The following is a 17,606-nucleotide window of genomic DNA, read 5'->3' on the forward strand; positions in this document are numbered from 1 at the left end:
TAATTAAATTATAATTCTTGAGAATATGTTGATCAAAAATGTTTTTTATCTGTAAAAAAAAAGCTATTCATCGTTATTAAGTGTAAATATTGTAAACATTGTGAATAATGTAGTAGAGTCAAGTGAAAGAACTATATTCCAGAAACAAAATGACACTTCATTTGTTATAAAATGAGAAACGTGAAATAAAATTGATTTGATTAAACAAGCAAACAAATAATATAGCGCTTTTGGTCTAAATGTAAATTAATTCATTTGAAAAATTTAGCAGATTGGAATCAACTTTGCTTGTCCTGATCTTGGTTGCTAGGTTAAATATTTATGTAGCATTTGATTAAGTTTTAAAAAAAAATCCATATTAAAGACCATTTAAAATGTAGTTCTACTCAGTAATATTATGAGTATCTTCGATCTAAGTATCATGAGCCATATTTGTGACAATGCAGACAATGACACCAGTGAGTCCAATGATAAGCAGTTGATGGGGATACAGAGGAAATCGTTATCTTTACAAAATCAACACTGATTACACAACAGCAGATGAACTCAGTCAGTACTGATTATTCAGTACAAACACATCAGGCAGCCATGCCGCTGTTGTTGATGATTGATCCAATGTGACTCATAAATGATTACCGTCTGGCTGTAACTTACTGTCCTTCCTGTCTCTGTGAAACTCTCTAATATAGTAGGCATTCCCGTTGTGGAGTGCAACAAGGCTCACATTCAGGTCAACTTTGTTTTTGGTGTGAATATAGCAGTGGGTGAAAGTTGACATAAACCCTTTGGTCCATGCATATACTCAGTGGGCCAAGCATGATCATTTATCAGATATGGAGTAGTTCAGATGTGATTTAAGGGTTAGCGATACTGGGAATTTTGGTATCGATCCAATACCATGTCAATACAAGGCTAGTATTGTTGATTTCGATACCATACCATACTTTTTACTTGAAATGTCATGATCATTTAATAATTTTGTGATTTTGCCTTTAGTTAGTTGATTATGATTATGATAAAAAAAAACACAGGACAAAGATTATAGGCAAATAAATATGTTTTTGCAAATATCACAAGTGGCAGTTTCCCTGTCAGTTGCAGTGAATAAGCTCCACACAGTGCTTCTCTTTCTGTCGACCATCACGGGCTGCTCTCAGTCAGTGCTCTGACTCTGACAGACAGACTTGGAGAGATCCAGTACTCCCCTTGGTGTTGATACTATCGATGTTTAGATCGATACGCCTAGCCCTAATGGGATTTAATACAATAACTTGCTGCTACCTGCAACTGCTGCTGACTTTTGTCTGATTGTTGATCTGATTGGCTGTAGGTCTATTCAATTCCATCCAGAGACATTTTGGTTTGAGCCTCTTTGATAACACCCCATGGAAATAAAAAATCAACAGGGAATGTGTGGTAAGACTGCAATAATTCTCTCTGCTATTATTTGAAATTTCACATCATTGCAATTTCCTCTTTGTATGATAAATAAAACCAAATGGATGATAGTTTTGACTCTCTGACATGCACCCTTTGTAAATCCAGGTCAGCTCAGTATAATTCATTTCCCAACATGGTTTGGACAGTTTGTGAACATGTCTTCTCATGTGACGTCTTTGCACCCAGTCAGGCTTGTTGTGGCAATAAATGTGATTTAGAATCATAGTTGCCCTTGTCTAATATCCTCTTTACTAATCAGAAAAATAAGTTATTTTATATCACAACAGTGAACTGGTATTATAGAGTGCACATGTATTAGTTATGACTTATGTATGACAGTTTACCACAGAATGCCATCATTTTAAGCCCTCTGCTTTGATACTTTTCCATCATTTTCCATTATTTTCCAATCACAACTGGGCAGAGTTTCCCAAACTTTTACAAATGAAGACCCACAAGAGAAATGTATTACCTCCTAGGGGACCAAATGTACAAAAATGCATTCGATTTCCTTTTTTTTTTTTTTTTTTTTTTTTTTTTAATCTCTGAATGTCAAAACAATGTTGAATTAATGCACTGTCTAATTCAGATTAGGGACAAGTCGAGGAAATCTAATGATGCTGACATGTAGGTTAATGTTATTTAACTAGTAGCACATGAGTCACATGAAGCAAACAATTCAAATGCTTACATGCACAAACAAACATGACTGACTGACTTTGTGCTGCCAAAACACTGTGTCATTTATTTTTATTTTTTTACCCTGGCACTAAAAGTACTGAAGTCACAAAACACTCTGTTAGAATATTTATGGGGTGGACTTAGCTAAACAAATACAACATGTTTATTTGCTCAACTTGAACTGTCAAAAAATGTGACTTCAGTCATTTTAGCACCAGGGTCTTCAGTTCTTTTTACTTGCCCTGATGAAGATATCTGTCCAGTGTGTTCATTTTCAAGCATTCATGACTGAGCACCGCACCACAAAAACCTCTGTATTTGGAATGGGTTGATGAAACACAGAATGCTCTTCTTCTATTTTAATTAGAAAATGTAATTCACGTGTCACTGCATTATTATATATCAAGCATATAGTGATGTGATAAAAACACATCCTCAAGTCATTTTAGGTCAGATGCTCAGTTTGGAAAAGGCAACCCTAAACAATGTCATTTATATGTATTTCTGGGTTATCATTGACTCTGATTATAACAAATATACAAATATAATGTAATACTGCTCTAAAGGGCTGTACTTTAAATATCTTTTATGAATCTACTCCATGAGTATTCAGTTCCATAATGTGATGGTAATGAAACATGTAAAGTAATTTAAGTTGCATCATGACTAGGGATGTAACAATTACCGGTACAACAATAAACCGCGGTAAAATTGCAGACGGTTAGTATTACCGTTTAAATTCTAATTATCATGATAACTGTGTTTGATTACTGCACTTTTAGGGGAAAAAACCCTATGTAAAGATCTGCTTTTATGTCAAATATTTGAGTATAGTTTTAATTTATTCCAATTTTAATTTTATATACCTAATATTTGGAACCAATATTCACTTTTAAAGTCTTTGAAAAGGTTCAGTAAGCATCTGTGTGTTATTTATGCAATAAAGTATATACATTTTTCAAATCAGATTTTACATATTTTTTGTGTTTTCTGTCCTTTTAGTTTTTTATAGAAGGTTAAAGTGAAAAAAATAATAGACAGATGATATAGATGAAGTTGTGCTGAAAAAAAAAGATCCCAAACATGGGTATAGTAAACATTTGTTTATATAGTATATCAAGGCAAAATCAAAAGGACTGAAAAATGGACAAAATAGGCTTAGACCATGAAGGGTTAATATTTGAATGTTTCTGCAATAGAAGGTACATTGTGCCAATTATTTTATTTGTTTTTTTGTTTGTTTGTTTTTTTCAAAATAGAGCTTGGTTAAATTATTTCAGTGTGTGTATTAGTACTTTTTGAACATTTTGAGCACAGTTCCAACAATACCGCAATAATAATGATAACCATGATAATTTTGGTCACAATAACCGTGATATGAAATTTTCAGATCGTTACATCCCTAATCATGACACTAAAATGTAAAGTTTTTCTTCACAGCTATAAATCGTGCTGTGCTGTTGAAAGCATGCTGCAAAAACCCCATTAGCTAACACAAGGTCATGTCTGCAGAAGGCAGCAGCTGATGACTGATATGTTTGTGGTGGCTAGATGTCAAATGCCCAACTATACACCTAGAGCCAAATGCCAAATGTCAAGCCATATGTTCAACATGTGTGAGTGTGTACGTGTGAAGCACTTTAGTAACTCTGCACATGCGCCGAGTAGAGTCAGCATGTTTCGACATCCAGAAAAGGATCTGCTCACTTCTGTGAAAATTCATGCCTTTCTCGGCCTCACGTCTTACTGAGAATAATGAAACACAGAGAGCAGAGCAGAGTTGATTTGGCTCAGTTTAGAAGTTGTTCCATTCTTGCGTCACGTACTTCCCACGTAGCCTCCTCTGTCAGACGTCAGACACCTGTCCGTTCTTAGTTTTCTGAATAATCACCCAGCAGAAGGGTCATCAGGGTCGAATGCATCACTACTGCATCAGTTTGTCACATGGTGTTAGTGCATCATCAGTGTCCCACATCATCAGTTCAAAGGCATTATCAGATGTTTTGTTGACTCAGACACCACCCAAAGCCATCATAGGCAGTAAGTTGGGTTCATGTCTCATCCAGAGAAACTTCTTTTAGTAAGACTTGTCAGTTTTTATGTTCATAAACTAAATACAAGACAGAGTTCCTGTGCTTTTAACAGTTTCCTTAGTCCAACATAACAGTGAATGTCATATTTTCTTTTTGCTGTACATAAACTCCTGTATAGAACCTAATCATTTTTTTCACTTATTGTATTCACAAATTGGACCCTAAAAAACACAGATACAAAACTATGAACCATTTAAAAGCTTATACAATGTAAGTAAAGGTTTCAGATGTGAACATGTGAAATTGTGGTCACATGAAGCCACAGCATGTAGTTGTATATGTTTATTTTTAATTCTCTTTATTTCAGATACAAGAAAATACAGTAAGTACATGCACAGAATTAAAAAGCACACAAAAACTGAACTAAATGGGTTCTGAGGGTTAAAGTCACAATTTAGTGTACCACCTGACCCCATCACAAGAGGCAGTTCAAACAGGTAGAAACATCTGACATATGTCTGATGAAACCTGGTATGATATGTCAGAATAGCAATGTGATAAATCTCATATTGTCTGAATAAAAGGGTTATAGAAATACTAAGTGTAAAGGGGGGGGGGGGGGGTCACATTAAATACTAACTCTATGATTGATAGAAGTTTTGGTAACACTTTATGATTCTGGCAGAGAAGCAGTGTGAAGGAATTTATTTTTTTAGGTGGGGAACTTTTATTAGGTTTTGTCACTGGTCTCTACCCATTTATTTTAGGGATTTAATTTTTATTTAAAAAAAAAAGAATGTGTTTGAATTAACAAAATTTAGAGCTACCGCATTATTTTTTATTTATGTGTAAAGTAGTAAAGTTTTTACTGCTGTTCATACTTGACATATATCCAGATTGCATCTTAATACAGAAACGGAAAAATGCATGTGTTGTCATTATAACTTCACTAAACCAACAAACCTAATATTGGCTTAAGACTTTTTGCACAGTGCTGTATATCTGTGTATTTATAATAATGTATTACAGATAAAGAGTTTAGGAAGATATGAGTGATGTTGACTGCTGCTAGAGACTTGTCATTTTGCTGATGACTGATAACGTATGTTGCCTATTTAACGAAAACCACCGCCACAGTCATGCAGTTTTGTTTCTTTTTATGACAAACATGGGTAAAGTGTATATTAAAAGTTGAAAAAAAAAAACCCAACCCAACAAAATTTTAGGAAGTGAACTTTATTTAAATAAATAGCCACATAAATAAACAATCTTTCACAAACCAACAGCTGTGTTTCCTTTCTGTTTCTGTGATCCCTCCATACACACACACACACACACACACACACACACACACTCGCACACACATACAGACAAACGCACTGACATGCATATACTCACACAGTCAAGTAACAAATCAGAAAAAAAAAACATGAAATACTTCTTATTATAAAGTATATCAAAAGGGTCATCTTACAGATTTGCATCAAGAGCCTTAGTGTTTCAATAGTTTTGTGAAGTTTCTTTTCAACATGAGAAACAAACAAAATCAGTAATTAGAAATATGGGTAAAGTGCAATTCTTGCTTTTGTTTACAGAGCAAGTTGAAAAGTCAAAGATATCAAAAGGGGCCACAGGCAGAGCCATTCATCTTTCTCTCATTCTTACTTCAGCGTAGGAGTCAGAGATGTCGACCTCAGCTCGCATTTTTGTTCAGACAAAGGCACAAGTGTTGGTAGTGAGTGCAATCAACTAAAATTTTGGTGGATAGAAATATAAACACTGCATGTTTCCAACACAGAACTGGGTTTGGAAAAACACTGCTGCTCTATAACCACTGGGTGTTTCACAGGTACGAGAAAACTAACTATGCTTACAGTATTACTTATTTCTTGCAGTTTTCTAATATATTCTGTGAACTGACTGAACATACACATCAGTTCTTTGCAGGAAATTTTACCTATTTCTACCCACTGTTCAACTTCCAACACATTATGGTATTGCTATGTTCTGACTCTTTTCATTGTTCTTTTTTCATTTTTCTAGAAAAGTACAAAAATGAATACCATCATGGTCCTGATAGTATTAACTAAAACTGTTACGACATATGTAGCATTAGGATTTGGTGGCAGCAGGAGTTTTCTCACAGCAAAAGCTTAAGAGATCATGTGAAAATGCTAGCAAACCACCACATTGCTACATCTAAAGACAGCATTGCGAAAAATCAGTAGTGTATCTGTGATAGATCTGCCATCTCCTGTGATGTTCATTCTTTGGTAAAACCCAAATTCTTGTAGCTAAACAACTACAAGCATGCTGTGTGAAAAGACAGCATTTTGAAATGCCTTTCTCCTCAGTTTCTACAGTGTCATTTTATTTTCTTATATAACCAGTACCTGTTCTAGTCAGCTAACTAACCCAGCAAAACAGACAAATGGAAGTAATAACAAAAAAGCCTCAGGCAAATATTAACATAAATTATAACCACCCTATGTAGATCCTCAGCTTTGTGTTTCCTTTGTATTTCAATGTGAAATATTGCACTGCTCCCAGTCTTTGTTCTGTCCTAATGAAAACTGTCTTCCTCCAGACAATATGTATGTTAGTAGTTTTTATAGGTTTTGCTCTATCCAAATTCTGGTCTTGTTGCCTGAGGAGGTAGAAAAATGTCTAACAGGAAGGTATTTGCTTAAAAAAGGGAATATGGATTGATGTATCCACATAAAGGTGCTACTGAGCTGACTGATGTACCTTTTGTGCTTCTGCTCAATAAGTCGGATACTACTTTCCTTCAGTTTTGGCTGATGAGGAGTCTTCTTGCAGCTTGAGGTAAAAGCAGCATTTGCGTAGCTATCATTTTGCACAGAAAAGAATCACAGTTTCAGTACAATATCAACTCCTTCAGTGAATGTGTGTACATAAGCTTAGGGCACTATACTGCATGTTCATTGCACTGCTACAGAGTAATGTCTCTTTAGAAAGGCGAAAAAGGGAGAAAAAAGTAAAGAAATAATATGGAAAAAGAGAATAATTTTGGTCTTGTGTCCAGTTCTGTCAAAAAAGGGAGAACAGGAAATGACACCATAAACGCAAAAAAAAAGTGACTAAAAAAGAAAGAGGAAGATAAAGTCTTCCTCTTTTGAAACAATACAAAAAACGATAAGTTAGACAGCATCAAAACATGTGAGACATAACTATATCGGTTGTCAGCTCTCATTTCATTCTCCGGTAGCATCAGGGAGCTGGATGAGAATCTTTTCAGTCTGTTATTGCTTCTCTGGCCATCTGATGCAGATTTACTGCGCCCTCCAGAGTTTGGTTATTGCTTTAGTCTTTAGCTTATATGATATTAACACATCATGCACATGTATGTGCACAAAATCTCACATGTACCCCACATTTTGCAGTGAAGTGTACAATTTGCTGCTTGCTCTTAGTTCGCCATTACTTTTGGAATCACTGATCTTGATGTTTTATTTCACCATCACACAGCTACTCAGCTGCTGTTGCTGTCCTGCCAGACTTAACTCCTGCATGTCAGGATTTGTGCTGGAAGCCGAGCCAATGCTCCACATCCCTGGTTTGGACCGGACAGGGAAGGTGCCTTGTGCAGTAGCATGAGGCTGCTGTTGGAGGGTGGTGTGGATGGGAGGGTGGGGCTGCTGGCTGATGTGCAGACGCGCCTCCAGAAGGTAAGCAGCAGAAGCCACAGGGGACAGAGAACAGGAGTAACCAGATGAGGAAGATGAGGAGCAGCTGGCTGAGGAAGTCTCGAGGGCTTGTGTCCAGGCGCCGTGCTGCAGACCCACTGAAGCTTGTTGAGGTGACAGGGAGTGCTGGGCTTGGCTCTGTAGGACGGAGGAGGCGGGGGCGTCAAACATGGGGGAAGATGCAAATACATTTGAAGGTGGAGGGGAGGAGGACTGCTGCTGGGCCAGAAAGAGGAGGGGGTTCTGGGTTGGACCGGTCTGTGCAGATTGGATCTGAGGCTGGGGCTGATGCTGAATCTGTAGCATTCTGGAAAAAAAAGAAGCACAAGATCAGACTATGTATCTACTGCCACAGGCTATTTAAGAAATGAACGTAGCCACTGTGACATCACCCACTGGTTTGTGAACTATATCTTGCAGCCTCAGATTGGCATTTTTTCTGTCATTATCTTGTGTTTTGGAGCCAAGCATGACCATATTTGAACATGAATGAAATGTAAGCCGAGCTATCACTACTGCTAATTTCCAAAAAACAGAGTATAACGCTAAAACTTCTATCTTAAAATACACCACTTAAAAGACGTCTAAATAAAGTGAATCCTACCAGGATGACTCCTGCAAGTAAATAAATGGTTAAGTATTTTTAAGAAGTTGATGCCTTTTGAGTAGTAGCTGGCTGTAAATGGTATTACGGCCATTTTCTAATACTTTAAGATACTTGTGTATTAGCTTCCATTTAAAGCCATGGAGGGTGCCTTTTAGTATCTATGTGATAAAATGTGTGGAAGATAAAAACGGTATCCTTTGTAATAGTGTCTCACCGCTGCTGGTGTAGCACCTCCTCTAGCATGCTGCGGTGCTCTGAGAGAGCTGGACCCAATGACCCACGGCTGCCGCGGTTACAAGAGGGCGGAGGAACCACCTGCCTCGTCAGACCCTTGATCTTGTTTAATCCCAGAAGCCCTTTAGTGCGTGTGTTTTTCCTCAGCTGCTGACGGAAGGCTTTGAGGCCTGTGGGAAAGTACGGAAAAGCGTTACACACTTTGATCTGCCGGTGGTGACACTGTAGAAATGAGAACAAAGTGGAGAAATGACACTGGATTTTATGATCCAGCTTTTGTACCTTGTGTAAGGGAAGTGTCAGAAGCTCTGCGACCCTCCTGAAAGCTGGCAGGTAGGCTTCCCTGGGTCTGAGGGAGGAGGTGGGACGAGAGAGCGAGAGGAGCTCCGGCAGGCAACAAGGCTCCACTTTCAGCCCCAGAGGTCAAAAGGGTTGTCATATCACCTGCTGCAGCCTGCAAAGCTGGGGTGTGACTGGATGAGGACTTCAGACAGCTGTCAGAAGAGGCACCATCTGAGGGACTGACCACAATACCTACAGGAACCAGACAGGGATTAATTAGTCTTTACATCTGACCAAATGCTAGGTGTATGGGTTCCTGTGTGTTTCTGGCATACTAACATGGAGGGTTGCACTGGTGGAAACGGGCTGACACCTCTGCCAGTGTGTGTCTGCGGGAGGTGGTTGTGGGAGGGAGCAAGGGTCCAAGACACTGTGTTGCTTCTTCCTCCTCCAGGTCCCTTGGTCGCACCTCTTCACTTATGCTTGTCTCCAGCAGGCTGTTGGGTGAAATGGAACGGTTCCACAGCAGTCTGTTCAGGCTGGCCTCCACTGGAAACACCACACGCTGGAGGGAGGAGGAAGTGGGCTATTAAAGCCACTGATTGACAGAAGACATGTGTGGTTGCAGCATTATTTTTGGTCTGTTAAGCCCAATTCAGACCAGTGATTCATGATGAAACAACAACAGTTTTAAGACACTGTAGGGAAAAACTGTAGCAGAATGAACTGGCTCAGCTCAGCTTGATTTAGGAGGGTTGTGTTTTATGTGTTGAATGGATTTCCTTTGCCACATCAACATCACTAATTGACACAACTGACATGAATATTTACTGGTTAATCAAAACTAGGAATGCAACTACAAGTGTTATCTAGCTACAAAAAAGTCTCAGAAGTGTAGTGAGTGAAGTTTTAGTAAATTCTGTTTACCTGAAACAATCCACCTTGATCACACTCCATCTCAGGATACACAGGAGGGTTGGTTTTGGCTGGGATTGAAAATGCAGTTGTCCTGAAGCTGTCTGTGGATTCCATGATCACCTAGAAGTGAGGAGAAAACCCTTCAGTCCCTTTTTTTTAATATTACAGATCACATCAGCACATGGATGGAGTTGGGTGGAGCCCTCACCTCAGGGCTAGAGGAGTCAGAGGTGCTCCTAGGTCTCTGGCTCCAGTTTCCACACTGGCGGCTGAGCTGTTGGGCGCGATGCTCACGGACTCTCTCCAGCAATAGGTAGTAGATTGCAGAAAAGTGATTGTAGCTGCTGCTCTGCAAAGACTGAGGAAAAAGCAGTATATGAGTGATTGGGTAACTTTGTTTATCTAGAATCATTTTACGTCATCTCTGCCGCCTCCTCCCTCTTTTCTTTGAATGAAAGCTTTGTGTTCGTTGAGCCAACATGCTCATTAGATATAATCATGTTGGAAACCACAGAGCATTCCTTTGTATCTTCAACTACCCTGTCTCTAAATCCACTTTCATTTTTTTTTTCTTTTTCGTTTTTATTTACCTCAATAGTCCTCTGGCGGTCAATACCCAGCGTATTCATGATGCCCAGCACAGGTTCACTATAGTCCCCCAGGTTTGAGTTGTACTCTGTCAGGGAGTGACTGAGGGTCTGGTGGGCAGCTGTTGGATCTGCCAACATCCAACGGTGCTGCTTGATCTGGGCCACAGTGATCCTTTTGGCTGGATCCACCACCAACATCTTGCGGATCAGGTTTTCACAGTCTGAAAGATAAAGACAAAGATTCAGGTTCTGAGCATGCTCTCCAGATATCATCAGAATTTGTAATGCACAGTGATTGTTGTGTTTTGTTTTTAGAATATTAGGTACCTTGGGACATGAAGAAAGGAATTCTGAAACGTCCCTCGGTGACTCTCTGTCGGAGAGCAGGAAGGCTGGGACCATCAAATGGAAGAGAGCCACATACAAGAACATAAAGCACCACACCAAGGCTCTGTGAAGAAAAGGGTGGAAAAAGGACAGTTAGTAATGCTGTGACCTGCTTTCATTTGAATTAATCTGTCTGTAGTTTGCTTGTATGAGCTTACCCAAATGTCTAACTGTGGCCCCTCATACTCTTTCCCTTCAAATACTTCAGGAGCAGCGTAAGGTGGGCTCCCACACCACGTAGACAGAGGCTCCCCTGCATTGTAGAAGTTTCCGAATCCAAAGTCTACAAGAAAAAAAAAAAACAGAAAAAATGCAAGTGTTATAAAACCATGTTGTTTTTCATTCCAGTGTGAAGAGCTTGAGGCGCTGTTTAACCACTCTGTGTTATGTAATGTTTAAAGACGTTCATTGAGCAGATAATATCGAGCTAAAATTTATTTATGTCACACAAACAAGTGTAGAGGCAAGACTACATGACATTTCCTCATGCCTGAGCTTCTGTGTTCTAAAGTGATTTCCTCTAGTTAGTGTTAAATCTTGGTAATATGAGTGCATTATGCTCAGTTAATTAGCACAAAGCCAGCGATTTCATTAGAATAATCCCAAAGACACAAACAGTTTCTTCAGGTGAAACAAAAGGAGAGTGAAGAAAAGCATAGCGACAAAATAAGTATTAAATGAATTAACATTTAATTTCATGTGTTAAAACTAACTGTGCAGCAGCAGTTTTTTTCCATTTTATCACACTTTTTTTTTTTGTTACACTTACCAGCTAGTTTGATGTTCATGTTGGCATCCAGCAGAAGGTTCTCAGTTTTAAGGTCACGATGAACGATGTGGTGTCGATGGCAGTAATCCACCGCTGTCAGAATCTGCCAGAACTTTTTCCGTGCCTCATCTTCACTCATACGGCCGTTCGAGGTCAGGTGGTCTGGAGGGACAGAGGATATTTTACTCAGTATTTGAAGCAGACATGTCGTGGTGTTCCATATATCAGACAAGACTTTTTGTCAGCTGAACTCACCAAACATCTCTCCATTCTTTGCATACTCGGTTACTATGTAGAGCATGTCTTTAGTCTCCATGACCTAAGGGGAAAAGAAAGAGAGAATGACCATTTAAACCAATTGGGTCATCGTTGGTGACGAAGAGTGAATTTTCCAAGAAAAAGTTTGCTGCAGGCATTTCTAGGCATGAGATATTTTCTGACCACAAAAATCCCCCTCTTGTACTCGTCCATGCACTTGTTCCACATACACTTGAACACCAACACCCAAGATTTCCATGATATATCTTGTTACATAAGAAGGATGTGTGTGACTTCCTGCGTGAATTTACATTAAGACTGAGAAAACCCATTTATACACATAAGAACCAGGAAACCAGGACTAAAATTGAAACTACAAGTGGAAAAAAACATAATTCACTGGATAAAAATGAGTTTGATAAAATCAACTTTATTTCCTCTCAGTATTAATGATTCAGGTTACAGTATAAAAGTAAACTTTCTTTGATAAATTTGAGATCTTTAAATATTTGTTGTCATGCTTTGTTTCATTTTATAATTTTAGCTTTTGTAAATCAAGGCTTACTTCATAATATGAAACTGAACACAAACTAAACCAAAACTAAATCATTTCTGAACTCATGCACTCCTAAAACTAAATAAAACTAAACCAAAAAATAAGAAACAACTGAAGGACAATATGTGAATGAAAAATGAAGTAAAACTCTAATATATAAGGACAAAAGGTAAATGCAAACTATATAAATTAACTGTTACTGATTTTCCCTGAGGTGGACACTAGCTGGCAACAGATGCTAGTGTTGAATTTCCAACTACTCGAATGTCTTTATTTCTAGGAAACAGAGACGGATTCTCATAGGCTATTCACATGGGTCCTGTCTTACATATCACCATCACCGGATGTACGTCCACTTATTGCCCAGTGCACTGCATAAACATACAATTCCCAAGCCTTTCCTAAAGCTTATAAAAAGCTACTCGGAGTAGTTAAACAAAAAGGTTGCACAACAAAGCAATTTTCGTCAGACGACAAAGCCCTGTCTGAGTAATGCTGCTGGCCAGCTCTGTATTAAATGTCACTAAATTCCACTGAATAGTGCAGCTTAATTCTTTTCAGCCACCAGCCCTTTTGAGAAACCAAGCAAAGAATGATTCAATACACAGATGCCTCCAAGCAGGGAGTAGTCTTTATCTGTGAGATAGGGCAGCTCTCTTGGGCTCGGTCACCTTGAGGTGTAGCTGACGTCACGGCTCTAAAGAACTGGCAAAGCACGTCAAGAGCCTTCAAACCACCCTCAAATAAAGATTAACCCCATAACATCCATATTTTTTCTCTTTACTTGCGTTTAAACTAGTAGGGGTCATCAATATTGGTCAACAGTATCCTCTTTACTGAAGAAAAACCTAGTTTACTTAGTATTTACTGACACAACTAATACTTAATATTTCATATATTTATGTTTGTCTTATTTATTTTTGTCTGGTCTGCAGTAAAGCATGCAAGTAAGTGTTTCATTTTTTGTAGTTCACTTTTAACATACGACAGTAAAGCACTGATTTAAAGACTCCACTTATTAAATTTGGCCAATTACTCAGTCCAAACAGCGTGATTTAGAAACAATATTTGCAGAACTTGACTGCATTTATAATATAATATGTCACTTCTTCAAGTGGAATTACTGAAAAAGCTCAAATCCCACCCACCCTTCAATACTTATCCATTTTCTAAATAAGTAGAAGATAGGGTTCAAGTTCAAAATGGGGTTACATAAAGCATGCAAGAGTACGAGAGTCTGTACCAGAGCAGAGGGGTTTAGAGGATAAGGCTTGAGTGTGTGGTTGATACAAGGTTACACAAAGGCTGAGACAATGAGGAAGGGAAAACACATTTTGTTCTCATGAGACTGATGACGAAGTGGAAGCAACAGCTGATTATAAACCAAAGGTCTGAGACTGCCCCCAAAAATCTGAAAAGACATGGAGAGGATGTAACCCTGGGATCACAAGATGATCTCATGCTACTGTCTCCTCTTTGAACAGGAAGGGGTGAAACTGACAAACTCAGACAAGCAGAAACACAGAGAAAAATCTTAGAATCAGCCCAAAAAAACAGAGTGATGTTCCTTCAAAACAATTATCTTACTGTGTCTAAATGTATTTTGTTTTCAAGCTGAAATGAACAAAAACTACACAATATAATAAGACAATCATTGCGTTTTTGAAATATTTCAGAATTTGCTCCACTATCTGTCTCTATTTTTGCCCCAGTAAATATATTATATTATATATTTTTGTTTTGACTGATATTTTTGTTCATTTATTGTGTGGAAGCATGTTTACACATATGCACACTACCATTTAGTATCAAAGTGTGTCAAGTGCAAATATAATTCTGCTGCTGATCACATCACCCCCATTAGTGTACTTTCAAGGAATAGTGTCATGTTCAATAAAACTTTGCAAGACTGCACATTAGGCGCATTCCTGCTGCTTAAATCCGGAGGTGAAGTAATCCTCAAAAACTTGCAAAACAATGGAGTAAAACAAAGGGCAGAAAAGGGAAAAAAATGTGTGTGGCATTGTGCGTTTGTTTGTGTGGGTGTGTGTTTGTTTGTAGCCAGATGCATGCCAAAGCTCCTCCAAGGCCAGCTGAGAGGAAAAAGCGGATTCTTCCCTCTAAGACTTTAAATTTGATTAAGAGTAAAGCAGTGCTTTGTGAGGTAGCCTTCACGTGACGCCCAGACACATTGCACTTGGCTTCATCCGACGCTAATTAGGCTTAATGTTCACAGACCTGTGGGTGCATCTTTAACCAACACTCTCCTGACTTTTCGCTCTATATCTCTGCAGCCGGTCCCATTATACAACTGAGAAATATGTTAGAAATGCACTGTTCCCGGCGCTGACTGGTACCAGTGATTATTCTCACTCTCAACACAGCTCTCACTTGTACGTGCACTGAATGACACACAGAGTGAGGTCAAAAGGGATTGCACTAATGCTGTTGTTCTGTACTTATGATGTACAATGTGCTCTAAGACTCAGCAGCTCAGCACAAGCCTGTACGAACCCCTTACATACCAAACATCCCTTAATTTTTTACACACATATTGGCACTGCTATATCCACATATCCACTATAATGAAGCACAATGCACTTGAATGCCACAGTATTATTTGGGGGGGAGATTTGCAAAACCTTACATATCTCTGCTTTTACTCCCAGAAACATGCATGCAATGACACGATCCCTTTGCAAATAAAGCAGTCCTCAGTGACTTTGAGTATATTGAATTAAACACTGCCATACATGCAAAACACTCTGTACTCACAAACACACACATCATTATAGAAACATAAGAAATCCTACACACCTGGTAGAGTTTGATGATATGGGGGTGGTTCAGCAACTTCATAATCTGCACCTCCCTGTAAATTTTTTCCAGGTTGGACGGGTTCAGTCTGGTCTTATCAATTATCTTTATGGCCACCTGCAAAGCCACATGCATTATATTATAATATAAATGCATTAAAATACATTTCAGTATTGTTTAATATTCATATAATTCCAAACTGATAATAAAGAGGGGGAGAGCTGCTGACCTGTGTTTTGGTGACCTTATGTTTCGCCAGTTTCACCACTGCAAAATTTCCTTTCCCCAGGGTGCGGATGATTTCATAGAAGCCGACCTGAAGGGGCCTTCCCTGGGCAGGGTTGGACTGAGCCCCCCGGCTGTTCTCTGACATGATCACCATGGTCGTCTGGAGTTGCAATGAGGGTAATTTAAAGCTAAGACCTGCAGAGACACATTTGGATGTGTAAAGTTACAGACTACATTTTTTAACATTATAATACAAACATAGTATTTTGTCTGAAGTGACTTAAAAATGACTATATATTTTAATTTACTGTTGGGAGAGGGTGTAAAACCTCCACATCAGACTGTCTATGCAAAAGAAGAGCACACTCTATGTATTTCACATAAGTGGTTGGAAAAATGGGCTGAAAATGCCAACTATAAAGGCGTACAAGCTGCTTTCTTCACAGTGATTTTAACAGTAGCAGCAATGTACCAGTAGAATTATTAACATATTCTGGTATTAAATGATAAGCCCTATTCGGTTTGGTATGGAAGACTGTCATCTTGATGAACAGATTTACTCTTTGGAAAGTGAAATACAATACCATCTGGAATAAAAACTAACATATACAGTAGATGCGGTTTGACAGATCCCTGTGGGTAAAAGCTGAAATGTAGGTGAGTGAAACTGAGGACGGTCTTACCTCAAAAAGCGGACATAAACCTCCGTCTCTCACAGTTCAGACAGCTCTCATGAGAAACGTAAACCATTCCACAACCACGGCGACGTTTCAACACCTCAACGAGCAGAAAAGAGCAAAAACCACGCGCCGAGTAACTTTTTCTTCCAGTTTTACTTTCTTATTCTCAACAAGTCTTTCGGCCCGGGACCGGTGCGTGTCTGGGCGCTCCGCCGGAATGCAGAGCAGAGGGCTTCGGTGCTCACAGAGGGAACTCCTCCTCCTCCTCCTCCCTCCTCTGCCACCATAACAAATTGATACCCACCTTATTAACGTCACGCCCGCGTCAGAGCTCCGAGCTGGGTGCAAGGCAAGGCCGGACCCGAGCGCAAGGCACAGGTTGCCGGGCAACCGCGCGGCTCGGGCGCACGGTGACGTGAGTGCTGATGGAGGGGTTGCTTAGAGATGAGAGCAGTGACGTCAGTCGTAAAGATGTGTCACCACGTGATATTTCCCTCCACCGGATTGTTGCTCGCGGGCTGCCCTGCCTCGCTCACAACCAGACTGCGCACGCGGCGTCAGGGAAAAGGGAAACAGAAAGCAAAGCCGGTGACCGCGAAACTGTTCCAGTCTGTAACCGACTGAATTCTGTTCTGTTCTGTTCTGTTCCGTACTGTTCTGTTCTGTTCTATCTATCTATCTATCTATCTATCTATCTATCTATCTATCTATCTATCTATCTATCTATCTATCTATCTATCTAGTAAAAACTAAAGTTTTAGTGTAAAAAAAACAGCCTCTATAAAGTGGTTGTATTTAGTGTGCCTTTCCTTTTACACTTAACATATCTAATCCTTTTGCTCAGACAATATAAAATTTTTGGCATCCACTTTCTGATTTTTTATTCCAGGTTTCATTCAACACATGCCAGATGTTTGTAATGGTTTTTACTGCTTCTTGTCATGGGGTCAGGGGTCACACTACATACTGACTTGAACCTTTAGAATCCATTTTCTTCAGTTTTTTGTGTGCCTTTTAAAGCTGTGCACATATTTCCTGTATTTCCTTGTATCTGAAGAAAAGAGACTCAGAAATAAATATGCATTTTAATGCTGCAAAACAACAAATCTAAAGGCTGCCTAAAACTTTTGCACAGTACTGTACATATAAGTATTATGCAAGATTAACACCCAGATTAATTTCCATTGATCTAATTGTGGATTGTTTTTCAGTATCAGATGCTCTTATCGAATAACTTGTCACCACTTTGTCACTACGTTTAAAAGTAACTGTTAAATTATGGATGTTAATCACACTCAAGTTTCACATAAGTGCTGTAGTGAAGAACACATTTGGACTAAACATTTTTGGTAAACTTTTCTCTGAATTACATTTTAGAGGTAAATATTGTAAATATTTTCATTGCTGGTTACATTTTAC

The 17,606-nt window shown here is 38.9% G+C and overlaps 1 protein-coding gene across 1 annotated transcript; it reads right to left on the minus strand.

Annotated features, from left to right (window-relative positions):
* Nucleotides 1-5,371: 5,371 nt before the first annotated feature.
* On the minus strand, nt 5,372-16,450 carry sik1 (salt-inducible kinase 1). Its single transcript, XM_030124239.1, has 14 exons — nt 16,191-16,450; nt 15,509-15,702; nt 15,280-15,396; nt 11,904-11,967; nt 11,649-11,810; nt 11,038-11,162; nt 10,820-10,943; nt 10,493-10,713; nt 10,111-10,260; nt 9,912-10,022; nt 9,324-9,549; nt 8,985-9,236; nt 8,683-8,872; nt 5,372-8,168 (listed from the first exon to the last, which is right to left on the minus strand). Exons 2-14 carry the CDS (start codon nt 15,659-15,661, stop codon nt 7,625-7,627), a joined length of 2,439 nt encoding a protein of 812 aa, XP_029980099.1. The 5' UTR covers nt 15,662-15,702; nt 16,191-16,450; the 3' UTR covers nt 5,372-7,624.
* Nucleotides 16,451-17,606: the final 1,156 nt, after the last annotated feature.

This window comes from Sphaeramia orbicularis, chromosome 21 (genome assembly GCF_902148855.1).
Source record: "Sphaeramia orbicularis chromosome 21, fSphaOr1.1, whole genome shotgun sequence".
Classification (NCBI taxonomy): Eukaryota; Metazoa; Chordata; class Actinopteri; order Kurtiformes; family Apogonidae; genus Sphaeramia; species Sphaeramia orbicularis.

Bases quoted from the DNA above. Each gene is read 5' to 3' on its own strand.
- sik1 (XM_030124239.1), bottom strand. From the start codon at position 15,661: ATGGTGATCATGTCAGAGAACAGCCGGGGGGCTCAGTCCAACCCTGCC. The intron at 11,811-11,903 runs GTGAGTTCAGCT...CTGTCCCTCCAG, and splicing joins AAAGAATGGAGAGATGTTTG to ACCACCTGACCTCGAACGGC. The intron at 8,169-8,682 runs GTGAGACACTAT...TTTTTTTTCCAG, and splicing joins GAGGTGCTACACCAGCAGCG to AATGCTACAGATTCAGCATC.